The sequence below is a fragment of the Agrilus planipennis genome, unplaced genomic scaffold (assembly GCF_000699045.2).
Source record: "Agrilus planipennis isolate EAB-ADULT unplaced genomic scaffold, Apla_2.0 scaffold81, whole genome shotgun sequence".
NCBI lineage: Eukaryota > Metazoa > Arthropoda > Insecta > Coleoptera > Buprestidae > Agrilus > Agrilus planipennis.
Window position 1 is genome coordinate 777362 of NW_020438902.1, and position 17821 is coordinate 795182.

General features: G+C 34.5%; 1 protein-coding gene across 1 annotated transcript in view; it reads left to right on the forward strand.

The window, feature by feature from the left end:
• LOC108737228 (semaphorin-2A-like) overlaps positions 1-17821 on the forward strand; it is a 542905-nt gene that overhangs the window by 419140 nt on the left and 105944 nt on the right. The window contains exon 3 of the mRNA XM_025973300.1: positions 10439-10490. Coding sequence (XP_025829085.1) covers positions 10439-10490 — 52 coding nt within the window. The remainder of the gene's footprint in view (positions 1-10438; positions 10491-17821) is intronic.

A 17821-nucleotide genomic window follows, 5' to 3' on the forward strand; every position in this document is an offset into this window, starting at 1 on the left:
AGGTACTTGTTACATCCACACTAGATCAGCTGAGCGACGTTGGTCGCCTAGATCCAGGCCCGTAATGAAACAAATTGTACGTTCAAATTTACAAAGACGATTTGCGAGCTCAATTGTCACTGGATTGAAAAATTGTATAACACTTTTTTGTTGTATTTTGTGTCAGGAAGCCATGTTTTTTTTTAATTATTATAAATGGGACACCCTGTATATTAGTCGCAACACCCGTTTTTTTGGAAACTGATTTTAGAGATATGAGAAAACCATTGAAGGCAACTACAACCAAAATGATGAAAATAACTGTGAAACTAACGACCTAGTTTGTTCGAAACAGAATGCGATAAATCAATTTTTCAGCTGGCTCTAGTCTTTGATTTTTAACAAAGGAAACTTGCAACGGCTGTACGCTTACTGCGCTATTTCTAAAGTGTTATTTCCGCTAAAATGTGCCTCCTGAATAGGTGGATCTGCACGCCCATCGAACTCGGCAACGGTCGCTATTAGCGATGTATAAAACTATCGTCAGGTCCACGGCTCGGTTGGGCGCGGAAACTTCGAACAACAGATAACAGATTGAAACGTGTGGAAATTGCGAACGGCTTTCAGTACAAAATAAAATAACGAAGCGATAAAATAGCGCAACTATAGCTCGTTTTTGCTGAAAAATCCGACATTCGTGGGATTAAAAAATGTAAATAATAATCTTCTGATGCTGCCAACACGATTTTTAAAATGCAAGTTGCAATCACTAAAATCTGTAACGATGACACATTGTTCGAATCAATGGGCCTTTGATTGCTTGTATTTAACTGCCCATGCTTGAAGAAATTATACATACACAAATGCTTCCGTTTCGCAAAAATATTTAATGTTTGCCAAAATTTGAGTCATACCTATCATCATATCCTGTATTTTAGTCGCTATTTCTTCCCCTAGTTCTAATGTAAACTAAAGATTCATGACCAAAGAGAGTAGTAATTATAATAGTTATTGATTTAAACAACCAACACCAACGTTTCGTCTTATGTTGGGAGTTTTATCAAGAAATACCCTTAATAAATCCCTACAACTAGAGGCAAAATGTTGGTGTAGGTTCTGTAAATCAATAGACACTACTACCCTCTTTGGCCTTGAATCGTTTGTTTCATGTATTTATTTTTAATTAAATTTCACAAGTTCTTACAAAGGTGCTTGACAGACCAAATCGATGGCTCCATAGATTTTAACAGCTATCTGCAGCAGTAGGTACAAAAACTATTTGCAATTGCACGACATAGATTATGATAGGCAGGCAAGCAAACGATGTTCTTGATCAGCAATTCACCAAAATCACCAAAAGTAGGGTATTAATTGAAATAGTAATCCTCGTCTATTTTAGTGGGTTCGACGTATTGCTAATGTAAACATCATCACTACATAGAAATAAGTGCAAAGTTTACATAGAGCACTATAAAACATGAAAATTAAGTTAATTAATGTTCGTATGTCTGAAAGTTTTCGAGAAAAACATAGTTGAAAGTATAAGTAAATTTAATTCCGGCCCTGGTACAGGAATACGACCCGCAACGCCGCACTCAATCAGCTGTTAGTTATCAGCATCAGTGTAGTACTTGTTTTGTATTTTTTTGCTCTTGTATTGCTTATTTGTTAGATTAGATTGAGATTCAGACCTCGTTGGCATGACCATATTGGCCTAGAATTAATACATATATAAATTAGTCAAGTGGACAGATCATTAACGGATAATTTAAGGCAAATTTTAAGACCTGTACCTACTTTCTTTCACTAGATACGCCTGTGGTCATGTCAGCTTCCGATCAAGTTAGCGAAACTAAAATAAAAGAAAAATCATACGAATATTGGCAGACTTTCTGCGGATAATTCACGGCAAATTTTAAGCTTAAGTACATGATTGTAGGTGCCACTTATAATGAACTACGCGATTAGTCATGCTAAATTTATATAAAATTGGCGGAACCCATGAAATCTTATAGTCCGGGTTCACGGCTTATTTTTTCTTTTCACAGATATTTTACGGCAAATTAAACAATATTTATTTTTAGTCTAAGCCAATATGGTCATGCCAACTTTAGAGTGATGTGATTCAGGGTGTTTATGTTAACCGAAACCTCTAGTACAGAGCCGGGCAAACTCGGCTCTTTTGACTCCCGAGTGCTCCTCAGGTATAGCCAAGGAGCTCCTCATTGATCCTGTGAGTGCGAGTGAGATGATTCTTTCCTTTTCTTATCCCTTCCATTTCGTAGGTGAGTCCCCTCTTGTATAGTCAAACCCAATAGTATTGCGAACGTAGTAACGAAAATTTTCGTAAGTATTATTATGTTGCGAGAGAGGCTTCGCTCGTGTACGGGATGAAGAGGCTTGATATGGGAGTGGAAGGGAGAGAAGAAAAAGAGAAAGCAATATGGGTCATTACTGCTTACTCTCTCGTACTCATTGAAGGGTAGGGAGTGACTCAAACTAACCTCAGGTAGCGGCTCCTACGAAGTTAAAGTTTACCCAGCTCTGCTTTAGTAGCCGTTTATTATTTTAACGTTTAAACCTTGCATGAGGCAATCGGTCTGCAGTTCAATAAACCAGAGCCGGGCAAACTCGGCTCTTTTGACTCCCGAGTGCTCCTCAAGGTTAACCAAGTAGCTCCTCATTTATTCTGCGAGTGCGAGTGAGATGATTCTTTCCTTTTCTTATCCCTTCCATTTCGTAGGTGAGTCCCCTCTTCCATAGTCAAGCCCAATAGTTTTGCGAACGTAGTAACGAAAATTTTCGTAGGTATTATTTAAGTTGCGAGAGTGGTTTCGCTCGTCTAAGGGATGAAGGGGCTTGATATGGGAGTGGAAGGGAGAAGAAAAAGGCAAAACACAATTATTCATTACTGCTTACTCTCTCGTACTCATTGAAGGGTATGGAGTGACTCAAACTAACCTCATGTAGCGGCTCCTGCGAAGTTAAAGTTTGCCCTGCTCTGCAATAAACTAATTCAGCAGTAGAACATCAATCATTATTAGTATAGATCGGCATGTTACTGTAGAACAATTATTGTTACAATAATTTAATATGATACTTATTTACGGTTTTGAACTGTATCGCCGCTGTAGAGACGAAATCCTTAATTTCAAAGAAAACAACCCCCAAAATAATACACGCGAAATAGCAGAGAACATTGGTTCCTCTCATGTGACAGTGTGATAAATTAAAAAAAAAACAGATTGTAAATGCTTGTGATTTTCTTAAAAAGAAAAAAATTATTGCCCTTGACCACGCCGCTGAACTGCGATTATTTCTTGCATCTAGTTTACATCCTCCAAAGCTGCACTTGTTTCTGTTACACCCTGTATATGTAATAATGTTCTTCGTATCTACGGTTTAGGTTTGTAATAATAACAATTGCAATTATCTGCTCTCTCTATTCTTTTTTATTTTTTTTTTACTCAATATTTCTTTATTTTACTGTCAACTTTGATGTTTCACATCTGCCGGGCGTCCCATCCTGCTTTTAATTTTGGCATTATAGATACCTACTTCTAAAAGAATGTAAGAAATGAAATGTTTTAGATTCTAGTTTTAGCTTTGTTTTCGAAAATTTTTACAAGTATCTTGTATCTAATTAGAATATTTAAGGTTTTGTGACAATGTTCACGAACACCCGGTATCTTCAGCAAGGCATGCGTAGCGACTCTCAGTCGAAGCCTACTGAAATGTTGTCTTGTATAAACGATATCGGGTTACGCCAACGGCGGTTGCAGGAATAAACAAAAGGATAAACAACGGGATTGGGAACTTACCATATAAAAATGAGGAATTATATCAAAAGACGCGAACGAAGTCGCAACTATTTTTTTTTTTATTGTAAAAAGTTACATTGTTTTGTTGATTACAATAATAAAGTGAAATTTATTTTGAGTAAATTTAAATGCTGTTGCTATACCACGGGGTAACGGTCAGGTTGAGCGGTATAATTGAACAATTCTTGACTCGCAACTCGTAAGTCGCAATTATTTTTTAAAGTGAAACTGTTAATTCATCGCCTCAAATTGTTTCGTCCATCTATCGCATGTCGCATTACAGTCGGCCGCGGAGTAGGGGTAAAACGAAAGCCGCTCGACAGAGCAGCCAAGGCCAATATGGCGGCGCCCATGGGTCGCATGAGCTAACCGTGTAACATTTGTATTCTCACTCATTCGTGCAAGTGCATGACAATTACATTTATAGACTGTGAAACTCAAAGGGAAGATAAAATTATTGATAGAATAACTGAAGTTCAAAATGATTCAATGATTTGAAAAAATATTGTTCTCAGTTTTTAACATGCGTCTATCATCGAATGGTTGTATTTATTATGTATTCCGTACTCTCGTTCCCTGATCGAAATTAAAATTTATAGTTGGATATCTTGTCTACTATTGATTTCCCATTATCATTCCCATTTTCCAAACTTAAAATAATTTTTTCTTTCTATTGTAGAGTTACATTGTTGATAACAGTAATAAAGTGAAATTTATTCTGAGTTTGTGAACTCGTTTGTCTCACAACCAACAGGTTGATAAGAAACTAGAAAAAGAATTCATATTTGCATTTAAGTTATTCAAAGTGCAGACAGCCCGTGTTAAATTAAATATTCTGACAGGGTTCTCCAGCTTATTTCATTTCATTTCGTTTAATAAACGTCCCATTGAAAATGCGTTTAATAAAGGGTAAATTCTGAACAATTTATTAAATTTCTATTCGTAAACACTCACATACACGTGATCCGTTCTCATCGGTCGCTACGGCTGAACCACTTACAATCAAACAATTCGTGGAATTCCGGAAGTTTAGAACCGAACAACTTCTGCCGAAATTATCTTTGATCTCGGAAATTTCCTTCATAAACGCCACTGAAATCGAAAATAAATAATTTTCGTTTTAACGTTTGCTTTAACAATTCCAAACGTACACACAATGGTGAATAATAATCATAACTGCTTTATTTGATATGTAAATCATGATTAATTGGAAACGTAATTAGTGATGATGAATTAATTACCTAATTCAGACTAAAACTTCAAAATTCATTATACTTCCTTCCGTTCTTTGATATTGAGATTTATCAAATTTTAACCAGAAGAAAGTAAAATAAATATAATAACAATTGAATTGTTATGAGAAATTGGTTGTTATCCTACAATATAATCAATACCAGCAATTCATGTACCTACATAAACTTAGATTGCCCACGTGTGCATCTCAACCTTTAATAACGTGCATGATAGTGAAATAATGAGTTTGTCATCTGTAAATTCAACCACAAATAGAGTATGTCCCAAATAAAAATTGCAACACCTTTTTACCCCTCCCCCCCTTTGGAGGTTGAATTTTTTAAAATATCGAGATAGGTTTTTCAGAAATTAAATGAGAGACCATTAAGACCTAGTTTCAAGTAAATCTGACCAAAAGAAACATGCAATCTTTGCAAACCCATTTCAGCTTTCTAAAGAGGTAGAATTTTGTAAAATGTTGAAATAGATATGTATGTCACTAATTTTATATGAAAAAGCGTTAGAACCAAGTTTGAGGTAAATCTCACTATAAACAAAACACCATACTTAACCATAGACAACATTACGTTTAGCTGTCTGTTTCGTTTTGTCATATCATTTTAAACAAATGAACGGCTAGACTGTTTTTTGACTGATAAATTTGTCGTTTTCCTGTCAGTTGCGTTTTCTTATACCACATGTTTTTTGCACGGAAACGAGATAAAAAGTATCCTATGTCCGTTTCCTGGTTCTAAGCTACCTCCCCACCAATTTTCAGCCAAGTCGATTCAGCCGTTCTTGAGTTATAAATAGTGTACAAAATAATTCGAAGTGGTCTGTATTCTGTCGATACTGCCAGACGCGGATCGCGATTTCGATCTTTTTGGATCTCAAATGGCGCGTCGCAGGCAGCTCCGACAGAACACAGACCAACCTTTACCTGCTGTCTTGGAGCATATGTAATCCTCAAATGTAGCATCGTACTACAGATGGGACTCACCACGCCATTTGTGGTATTTTCTATAAATAGTGTAATTAAAACAACTTTCTTTTATTTATATAGATTGTCAGTCCGTGTGAGTCGAACTGTAGCAATAAAGTGTCCTAACAGTGGTGATTCTTTTGTTATCTTAAAGGCTAATATACATTTAACCAGAGTAGAAACCAATTATTTCAATTTCTTAAAATTAAATCACTTTAATGTACAAACCATCCACTTTCAAAGCATAAGAAATCTATTCAGTGCGCAAGTGGTAAAAGTTAATGTTATTTGTTTAAAGAGCAATTATACTGCATACTATCAGCGATGAACAAATGGTGTTATTAATTCATTCTGGATCCTTAGCTCAATTCAATGCACAGGTAGAGACCTGTAGCGGTCACGCTACATACCCTCCTAACAAATTTCGCTTCAATTCAGTTCGTAAAATTTGTGGATAGATATATTCAGCCTGTAGCGTCTACTTTCCTTGGAATGCTAGCAAGGTGACCGAAGGAACTATACAACGATATAATAGCTACGTGGGCTACTAAAGACCAATTCACGATCAGGGCCGGCTTCGGATTGTAACTTATTATGATTTTCTTGCAATTTTTTTATCTCTTAACAACACTGCTATACCTACTCACCATACAATTCTCTATAACATCTAGATGACACCCTCCAAAGCTTACCACTTATTTTAGAAACAACATTTAAATGTGTAATAAATCTTCATTGGTATTTATAGGATTTCCAAAACACCTTATGTATCTTTTTCCCGTCATCAATGATAACATTGTGCTTCAGACAGATTTTTCAATTCAGTTTCTGCCGTTGACTTGATTGATTAAATTCAAACAAATCCAAATAGAATCGCGTTGAAAAATTTTTACCTTGCAATCGAAAACAATTTTCGCCCTATTTCACAAAACATGGTAGACACAACGTCCACGAAGCAATCTACGATGTAATGTTGTCCGAAATCCTCCAATTTATTCTTTATTGACTTACTCCTTATATACTAAAATTTAATCTCTGGAACAATCCACACCTTCTCTCTTCATTCAAAAAGCCATTCCGAACCTTTAAAGAAATAAATTAAAAGTATTTAGTTACTAATGGCGTTTCGTCTTGAGTTTCGTTAAGTATGCTTCTCTAAACGCTATTCGATTTGAAATTCAATTGCTCCACATTTATAAAGAAGTTAACAAGTACAAATTTTTCACTTCATAATATTTTGTTTTGTTTATTTTTACAGCATTCTCTATCATCTACGCGTAACTCTCTTAATATATTGAAGTCTGATGTATATTACCTATAAGTAGTTTAGAGTAACATGAACCTTCAGATCCACGAGATGGGGGCCTTATCGCATCCATTTTGTACATTTGGAAAATATTGACTCCGCTGCTATTCTATTGTACCAGTCAGTGTGCTTTCCTATATAGCCTGGGATAGAGCTACAGATAAACTCTAATAAAGTGACGATCAATTATTGAGTTGGAAATACACAAATCAATCAATTAATCAAGGTCAAAGTTGATGTTATGCTAAATTAGCTCGTTTACATTAATATTATTATCTTAGACGATGCGAATGAAGGAACTGTTTGTGCAAAACTGAAGCCAGTTTAGCGCCAGTTCGATCCGTTCAGTAGCGTAACTAGAGATTATGTACTAATATATTTAAATATAGATATATGTTTTACTAATACATAAAATTAAATTAAATTTTTGAAAAACATGTACGATTCATCCCAGAAGAAAACGAACTTACGTCATTGTTGGCGGAGCAAAGAAAAAGTGTTGATGCGCTCTGCATATTATACTACTGATACCCATAATTCGATCTAGCAGCGACTGATAACGCATAACAATATAATAGTATATATATTTAACTACATTTTTGTTAATCGATTTAAGAAAGGATAGTGTACATTAAGTTCGCTGTTCGTGCGATATACAGGGTGTCCTAAGCAAGCTCGGTTCCTCAAAAACTGCTTTGCTATAGTTGAAGGTATCCAAAAATGTTTCTTATAAAAGTGGTATCATATAAGTATGTCCATATTCTAAAATTATTTTCGATTATACAGAGTGTCCCATTTTTCCTGGGGGCAACATAACTTCATCTTTTCAAATGTAATGCCCCATTTATTATTGCATTTTTGAATTCCTCGTTTAATTTAAATGCCACTTTGTTAACCATATATTATGTCCAAAATGCATCAATTTCCATAAAATTCCCAATAAATTAAGAAGTACGCTATGGCAGTGTTTTACGCCATTTTGAATAACTCCGAAACGAAAGCACACAGTTTTTCACACATAGTTTATGGAAGAAATGACCTTTTATTTTCATTATTAACGCAAACATGTTTTTTTCAAATTCAATGAAATCTACCACTTCCAAAATAAATTGTTTCGAATTGACATAACTGTTTTTTTTTTATTTTTTAATGGAATGCCATATTGTTTTGTCAGCTCATCATGTGCAAAATTAAACTTTTTTATGATACCAATTTATCTCAGAATGGCAAGTATGCCTTGGTCGGCGATTTACTTTAATCCACCTTTGTTTGTTACGAATTTTGCTTGTCTGTATCTGTCTTTTTACCTTGACTCAAAGCCATGGACTAGCCAGTTCAGAAATGAACAACCTATAAAACGAAACGTTACTCGGCACCTGCTTAAGCACACTGATTGACGTTCGTAGCAAACAAAGGTCAATAAAAGAAAATCGCCAACCAAGGCATACTTGATATTCTGATACAAATTGGTATTATAAAAATGTTTTTTCTCAAAAAGTGTTAGTCGTAGATAGTAACATTGTTATATTGGACGAAAGGAAATAAAATTTTGCACATGATGAGCTAACAAAAAATATGGCATTCCATTAAAAAAAAATAGTTATGCCAGTTCGAAGCAGTTGATCTTGGAAGTGGTAAATTTCAATTAATTTGAAAAGAATATGTTTTCGTTAATAGTGGACATAGTAGGCCACTTCTTCCAGAAGTTATGTGTGAAAATAGAACACCTCTGTATGCTTCCGTTTCGGGGATATTTAAAATGGCGCAGAACACTGCAACAACCTATTTACTGATTTATAGCCAATTGGATATTGATGCATTTTAGACGTAATATATGGTTAACAGTGATATTTAAATTTAACGAGGAATTTAAAAATGGAATAATGAACGAGATTGAATTTGAAAAAACGAAGTTAGGTTGCATTCAGGAAAAATGCGACACCCTGTGTATTCAAAAATAATTTTAGGATATGAAGATACTCATACAGTAGTTCTTTTGTAAGAAACTCTTTTTAATATCTTCATCTGTAAAACAGTTATTGAGGAAACGCGCTTGCTTGGGACACCCTGTATAATGTAAACTCACAGATATTGTGTTTTTAAAGATTTTACGCGATGGAAATGTTTGAATTTGCGATGAACACTTTTTATAGTAGTAGCTGTGATTAACATTTTAGAAATTAATTATTTACGCCAATTTAACTTCAATGGCTTATCTCGACCCTCCGTGATAATTTCAATATTCTTTTTAAGCTTTTTACAATGACTCATCGAAACATTTTATTAAAAGGAATTCCTAATTTCGAAGCATTAGCTTAATATGCTGATGGAAGGCTTCCATAAATTAGTCCTAAAGACGTCTATATTTGAAGTCTTTATGCCGACAATATTTCAGATCCAATCAATTTATAATTGCTCCATCACAAAGATCCGATAGCTGCGTACTTTACCTGCTCCTATGAGATAACATCAAAAAGTTTAACATAATTTTGTCCATTAACTCACTTAGATATCCTTTGTCAGTTCATAAATCTAATTTTAAGAATAATTGATTTAATTAAGGATACCTGGTAACAGTAGCGGCTCGTGAAATGAAGCCGATGATTGACAAATGCTTACTCACTTATTTTTGAAAGTTAATTTGGTCCTTCGATCCTTGATAGACACAAACTTGTTTTTATTAAATTAACGCAGTCTACGCTCAGCAACGTGAGCTGACTTGAGTACAGCTCACAAACCCGACCAAATTCGCATCTTTTAGCACAATGTTAACATAAAAATGGTCGAAAAGATGAGCGGTGTGGGTTTCTGAACAGTGCACAGAACTACCTGATGCGGGCCAGGTCAATAATATACTTATTATCTACTATCAACCAGAGGTCCAGAGTTTGATCTGATACTTAGCACAAGAGGTGGATTTTGAAGACGCATATCAGGATTGTGTGTATTATATTAATAAATTTTAGTAATTAAGTCTTAAAAATACATAAATACCTAAATTTTTGGGCAGTTTTTCAACTCTGCAGCCATAAGTCATCCCTGCTCTGCAAACCATTATTACGAAGTTAAAAATATTTTTCTTGTGTATAAACTAATCACGAATATTTCTTGTTTCAGGGACCGAGTATATCGACTTAACCTGAGCAATATTAATCAATCGAACTGTGAGGTAAGTTAATAGATTTCAGGGAATGATATTTATCACGATAGACAAAAAAAGATCAACATAACCTTAGTTAGTCTTGTTATTCGACTCACATAGGAATCCTTCATCTCATTCATGGATTTCTTTATGTAGGTACTGTTGAGTTTATATACAAATAAAATAGGTCAGTATGTTAAATTTGCGGATGAAATAGCACAGGGGTCGACAAAATATGGAATACAATAGTAGGTTAAAATATACTTCGTTTACATTCTGTAGCGATGTGATCTTCAGTTTGACCGGCGCAAAGTAGATAAGAACAGCACTAGGCCAGAAAAGGAAGGAGACAACTCTCGGCCAAACTCTTAACCGGTGAGGAGCGTATAATCCGTACAGTACTGCACGAAGAAAATTGACCATTTTATCCACTACATTTGCATTGCTCAAATGTGCTGTTATTGGTACCATTTACTACTGAAAATATCAACGAGATGTTTATTTATATTTCAAGACATATTAAAGGCTTTAACGCTTGTTTTCGACTCGCACTACTATTCATGATTGAACAAAACTTTTGGCAGGTACTGTATGAAAAAGTATGTTTAATGAACAAGAGTCGAGAGTATAATGAGCTTTTTTCTCCCTACCTACGATTATGTCAGAGCGCATCCAAGACATTTGAAGGGGCACATCGCTAGAGAAAGTAATTAAAGTATACTTATTTTTTATGTGAAGTGCACAAAAAGTCGGCATTTCTAAATAAGAGAACTTTTAGAAATTTAGGGAAAGGGTTTCTCAAATTGGACATCCTGTCCAAAAGTTGGGAGTCCTTTTTTCAAGCAAAAATACCACAATAAGGTTTTTTTATACTTTTATACAGTTTACTCAAAAAAGCTATTTTTTATTTGTTTAGACAAGTAGGCTTTAAATTTATATATTTAGTTAGATATCTAATTTTGAATACAAAATAATATTCAAACATTAATGAAAAATTAATTTAATTTCCAACCACTAAAAATTATAGGATGGAAATTGAATACATCGCATTAATGTTTGAATATTAATCTAACCGCTATTAAAAGCTTCTTAAAATTGTTTGAATACCAAACTTTAGGACACTTTTCCTATCTTAAGTTCGAAAAAAGATATCCATAATGTAGCAACCTTTATTCCAAACACCCAAGTACCTACGTTTATTCTACAACAATGTTTTCTTCCTTATCAAATTACATTTTCCTACGCTAAGTATATTCCTTTGTTTATCTGCTAACTGCATCACAAATATTATGACGCCACCGACTAGTTATTCAGCTAGGATTATTTGATGTTAAAAACTTTTCAATTTGTAGTTTCAATCACCAAAAACTATTAACAGGTTTTAAGATAACGAATAATCCATAATTAGGCGACTTGCTACTAATGTAACCTGTTGTCATGTACTTAGTTGTTTTTGTAACGATCCATTTTTAAAATGTTGAAATCATCATTGACTTAACTGTTTTAATGTATTACTTCAAAATATTTACCTTTTCTTAAATGGTTTCGAAGTTGGTATTCTTCTTGGTAGAGTATTTCAGCATTGGCTTGCAAATTACCTCTTAATTTCGAATTCGCTAGTGCAAGTGTGATGTTGGATTTATATTTATGTCATATCTAGACGTCCATTTCCTGTCAGTTTCTTGTCAACCTTTGAAGTAATTTATCTAAATTCTAAATTTTTCAGTATTCCAGAATGAACAAAATTACTTTAGCCCATCTAACAAAATTGAAAACTCCAATACAAAAACACAAAATTGCGGAATTAGTAAATGGCTTAGATAAGGAAAAGTATACAAAATTTGAATCACAAGAAGTACATACTACTGGAAATACTATTGTCAAAACTGATTCCCAATTAAATTTTGAAGATCACAATGTATCCACCGCGCACAAAACAAATTTGGAACTGATACAAAGTTGGATTGTTTTCTCTCTTTGTCAAATTCCAATGCTAGCTTCACATAGTGAGATTCTCGCCAAAAGCTTAAGAAAAATTTTGGGCGATTCGCTTTTTAGTCTCATTATGAAAATGACTTTCTATGGTCACTTTATTGGGGGGGAAGATGAAAGGAAAATTGTACCTGGAATCGAACGTATGAAGAGCTTCGGAGTGCTTCCTATATTGGACTATTCAGCAGAAGACGAATTGACAGATAGTGAAGTGAAAGACCTTGAAGCAACTTCTTCCCAGTCGAAGATACTGTCTCAAGAGGATGAAGAAATAATTCATAAATACCGTTATAACGAAAAGTTCGCTGATAGACGTAAAGATGTAACAAATGCTCACATTTACTTTTACCGTGGTGAATATTCCTGCGACAAGAATATGGAAAACTTTCTTAAATGCATAGACGCGGTTGGTGGTACTCGCCATGGTCAAGGTTTCGCAGCCATTAAAATAACTGCTATTGCACGACCGCAGATACTCCTACAGTTATCAGAGATCATCATGCGTACAAGAAAATTCATGACGAACCTAGTAAAAGGAGAAAAAGATGAAAGAGGCAATGTTCTTCGACATCATCTTTCTGCTGAAGACCTAAAGAAAAAAATCGAAAAGTTCGAAGGATACGATGAATTTATGTCTAAGGTAACTGCCGACGATAAGGGAATCATCCATTTATTCCCATGGTCCCAGTTGGTAAACGAAGAGTTCGAACTGCAAGAGGCGTTCAAATTTCCCGATTTAAAAACAGGCAAAATGATCTCATTACTCCAAAATCTTACTGAACTGGAAGCGCAGAGTTTTCGAGGAATGCTTCATAGATTGCATCACATTGCAAAAGAAGCAGTAGAAAGGAATGTGTATGTCACTGTAGATGCTGAACATTCTTATTTCCAACCGGCTATATCCCGTCTAGCCGTAGAACTGATGAGAATATACAACAAAACAGATACCTACGTTTGGAATACCTATCAGTGTTATCTCAAGGACGCTTATAATGAAGTTTTTTCTGATGTGGAACAAGCAGCTCGTCAAAATTTCCATTTCGGTGCCAAAGTCGTAAGAGGAGCTTACATGAGAATGGAAAGGGCAAGAGCAAAAGAGTTGGGTTACGAAGATCCGATCAACCCCACATACGACTCAACCACTGAAATGTATCATAAAGTCTTACAAGAGATATTGAAACGAATAAAAGCGGATAAAGATTCGAACACAATAGGCAGACATAAGGTATTGGTTGCCTCACACAACGAAAAATCCGTCAAATTTATAATTGAACGTATGAAGGATCTCAATATTTTGAACTCGGACAAAACAGTTTGTTTTGCACAATTGACTGGAATGTGTGACTTTATGACACTCCCATTAGCTAATAGTGGTTATAGAGTTTACAAATATTTGCCGTACGGGCCTGTAGTTGAAGTGATACCGTATCTCTCTCGTAGAGTTCAAGAAAACCAAGCTCTTATGGAGAAAGTTGGAAAAGAGAAAAGAATGCTACGAAGGTCACTATTCTCAAGACTTAAAAAAGGTCAAATATTTTACACTCCACAGGGTAAACTTACTCCCGTCTAATAAAATAAGCATAGGCTGTAAATTAAAATATTTATCTCCAATGGTATATCGTCCTGTGGTAAACTGTACTACATATTAGATGCACACTAAGTATGCTGTGAACTTATATTCAGATGACAGAAAAAGTAATAGACAAATAACATCTCGCATGTTCAAAACTTAAATATTTTATTAGATTGGTATTGTCCATTTCCGTAATCTTTTTCTACTAGGTACTAAAGTAAAATATGCGCATAATTTCTATTACGGTTTATAATAGAAAGTTTAAAATATTTGTCACCTTCTCTTATTTTGTAGTGACCTCCACATTCTGATAAAATGTTCTACTTTAATTGTGTGGTTCTGCTTTTCATATTTCTCAACCTATCGTTAAAATTTGACTATTAAAAGTTAGGTATAAGTTGGGGTTTCTTAGAAATTTTCTTGAAATTTTCACGTATGTATAACCTTTGTTAAGAGTCGAAATAGGTGACATTGTGTCATATTTTGGTGTTGGAATTTGAGCTATTTAGTGCGTTTTACAACATTATTAATGTTTCCAGTCTTCTTAAATAATCGAAAGCATTTGAAAATATTCATTATATTTACACAATACTTTTAAGAAGTTCCTATAATATTTTGAAATATTGGAAAACGCCATTTTTAACTTACACAAGTCAACTCAAATATTGATAAATTGACATAATAAGTAAGACATGGACATTTGATGATACATTTATATATACCTACCTTAAATTTTGTTTTTAAAATAATGTTCAATAACTAGACACAATGATAATTAGCATGTACAATTTCAAATCTAAATATACCTTGGTTTTGACATAAAGAATACAGTGTATCTACTATTAAAAAAGAAAGAATATCGGAAATAAAGTTAATGCTTCTAATTCTTATTTTTATTAAATTTACCGTTTCCAGTTGATCTTGTGAACCAATACAATGTGCTATTTTTACTTTTATACGAAAATGAGATAAGTACCTACAGTGAGGTCGCGACAATGCAAGGTGCACAATTTTTAGTTTAGCACGACGCAATAAGAAACAAAAATACAACGTCTAATTATACAACACGCTACTGAAGTAAAACTTCTTCAAACACACAAACATACCGGGATAGGGGTTTAGGAATTGATTTAATGGTATTATTTGTACATCATGAATTTAAATTTTACACTGTACATGCCGAAGTTGCCTGTAACGAACGTTGCATTGGAGCGCTCTCACGGCTCAAGCGATCCCCACTACAAACTCGACTACGTGGCCGAGTGGAGGGGGACATCCGTTGCATGATTTCGTTACATAGCCACTTGCATGAAACGAATTTACCCTACCGTGCGTAAAGAAGTTTCACTTTAAAAATCAAATGCGTGTAGTGTACAGTCTTCTTTATTCACTATGCAACATAATAGAGAAGAAAATAGCGAAAACGTTTGATAGAATGACGGTGAGATAAATTGATGCCGCGTTCTGATCTGTTCTGGCTTTTTTAATTGGGGTTTTAAGGGTTTATAAAAGGTTGTAATAAAGTGAGTAGGGGAACTTTCACGGCCCATTCTAGTTTGGTGTTATTCGATGGAATATCAGGAAAGTGGACGAAGGAGGTGACCGTGACTATGCTAACAGGCATGAAAATGTGTAAGTGGACATGATGTAGGAAAGCATCATTTTCTGTAATTAGGTACAGGCCTGACGCTGGAAGCTGGCGAAAATTTTAAAATTGCGTGGATGCGCGGTGGAAAAAGTAGGCAGTTTTAGGTATAGCGATTGCAGCCCTCTTGCTTCAGTATTCCTATCAAGGGTGTAGATTAAATATTTTAAAATAGGGATCAGTGAGCAAGTAATAGACATACAAACAGAAGAACTAATTGTTGATGTTGGTGACAGTGATAGAGATTCCCATGATGACAGTTAATGTGAAAAGTAACTTTAAAACTAAAGCAATAGATTTATTTTTTCTTTTTGGTAAGTTATGTTTCTACATTATTTTCTAGTACGCTACTGTCCTGTCTGTATTAATACTATAATTTATGCCTACTGAAAGCTTATTTGTGTATCGGTTCCAAGTGACTTACCCAAATAGGTTATAAATGAGCAAGTACCTGCGCGACCGCTCGCCAGCTTCCTTCGTCCGACCTGTAATACCTTGAAGTTTCGAATTACTCCGACTGAGAAAGACTACAGAAAAGAATAGGTTCGAACAGGATTTGTAAAGAATTTAAAAAGAATAGACGAGTTTGAAAGCAAAAGTATAAGTTAAAAGTACGCAAAAGAATAGTGAAATCTGAAAACTACGAAAAGAGCACTATTGAGAAGGGCAGATAAAAGAAACAGTTTAGACGTAAGTTCATGGAACTAAAAATAGAGGTCTTTAATAAAGGCGAAAAAGGTTAGAAAAGAAGCAAAAGTTAGAAAGTGCAGATTGCAAAAATATACATGATAGAATTAAATATGGAAGATAAAAGTACAGGCACACAAAAAGACAAAAAGATTCGGAAAACAGAAATACATATGTACAATAAATTAGATACGGAATAAAAATTCCAAAATTTACAGAACCAATAAATATACAAGACTGACAAGGTCGAGTGTAGCAATAAACACTACAGAGGATTTATTAATTCATAAAATAAAAGCGTATTGGAAATGTATATTTATGAAACTAAACGAACCTAACCTAACAAAATCTAAGTCCTTGCATAGAATTTACAGTCCATTTCAATTTGTTAGAATTGTAACCTTGAAGAAATCTGCGCGATAGAGAGAAAGAATACACAATAGGTGTGAGCAAGACAGAAATGGTTGGAACGAGCAGAGCTCTCGATGGGCGGTCTTAGAAGATCGGCTAGAACTGTACAGTACTAGACGAAAATGTTTGGCAATTTCTTAAAACAAAAATGTATATAAATTAACAATAGAAAACAAAGCAAAAGTTTTGTAGGTGTGTAGAGCGTTAAGTTAATTCACTTGTTATTATTTTTGGCTAAATATGCTTTTAAATAAAGCATATTCTTATCTAAATTTTAACGAGGCAAATAATTTTACAAATGGTACTGTACACTTTTGTCTAGTTCTCACTCGATGATCGGTAGAGAAATGGGCTCCGCAGACAAATATGATTGAATTTGGAATTATGCTACAGCGCATCCTAATAAAGGGAAGGGGCATATCTCTAACTTCCTGAAACGAACAGTATCTCTGGTTTGTCGTAGCACTTTACGTATGCCCATAAGAAACACATCTTACCTAACTTAGTCTAACCTAAAAATGTACCGTTGGCATCACGCTGATGTTATGATTTATCTGTAGTACCGACTTAGTCCCATTGTTGCCCATCCTATTACTGCCCCCGCCTCGAAAAAGTTGTATTGCTGCCCGTCAGATGGAAAAAGTGATTATACAGTGGCATTGCTACCAGCATCCGCATTCAGGAGATGATATTTAGTTTAGAATGTTTCAAACTTTGAACCAGATTTTCACGGGATTAAATATTATATCCGTCTTAAAAAATTAAAAACTTGTTTTCTGTAGGTAAATATATATTTTTCGTCATAAGCACTATTTGAAATGATGGTTACTGCCTCTTAAAGATTTATGAGGCAGGCCAAAATTGTGGATAGTTCAAAATCAATTTTCAAATATTTTGGACTGAACTTTGGTACTCTACTTTTTATCAATTCAAACAGTCTCTTGTACGTATCTTTTTTTCTATTTGGTAATAATGCATTGTATAGCCGGACGCTCATTCTTGTAATTTTCTGTGCTCTTTCGAACGACGTGAAGTGTGTAAAGTTGATCG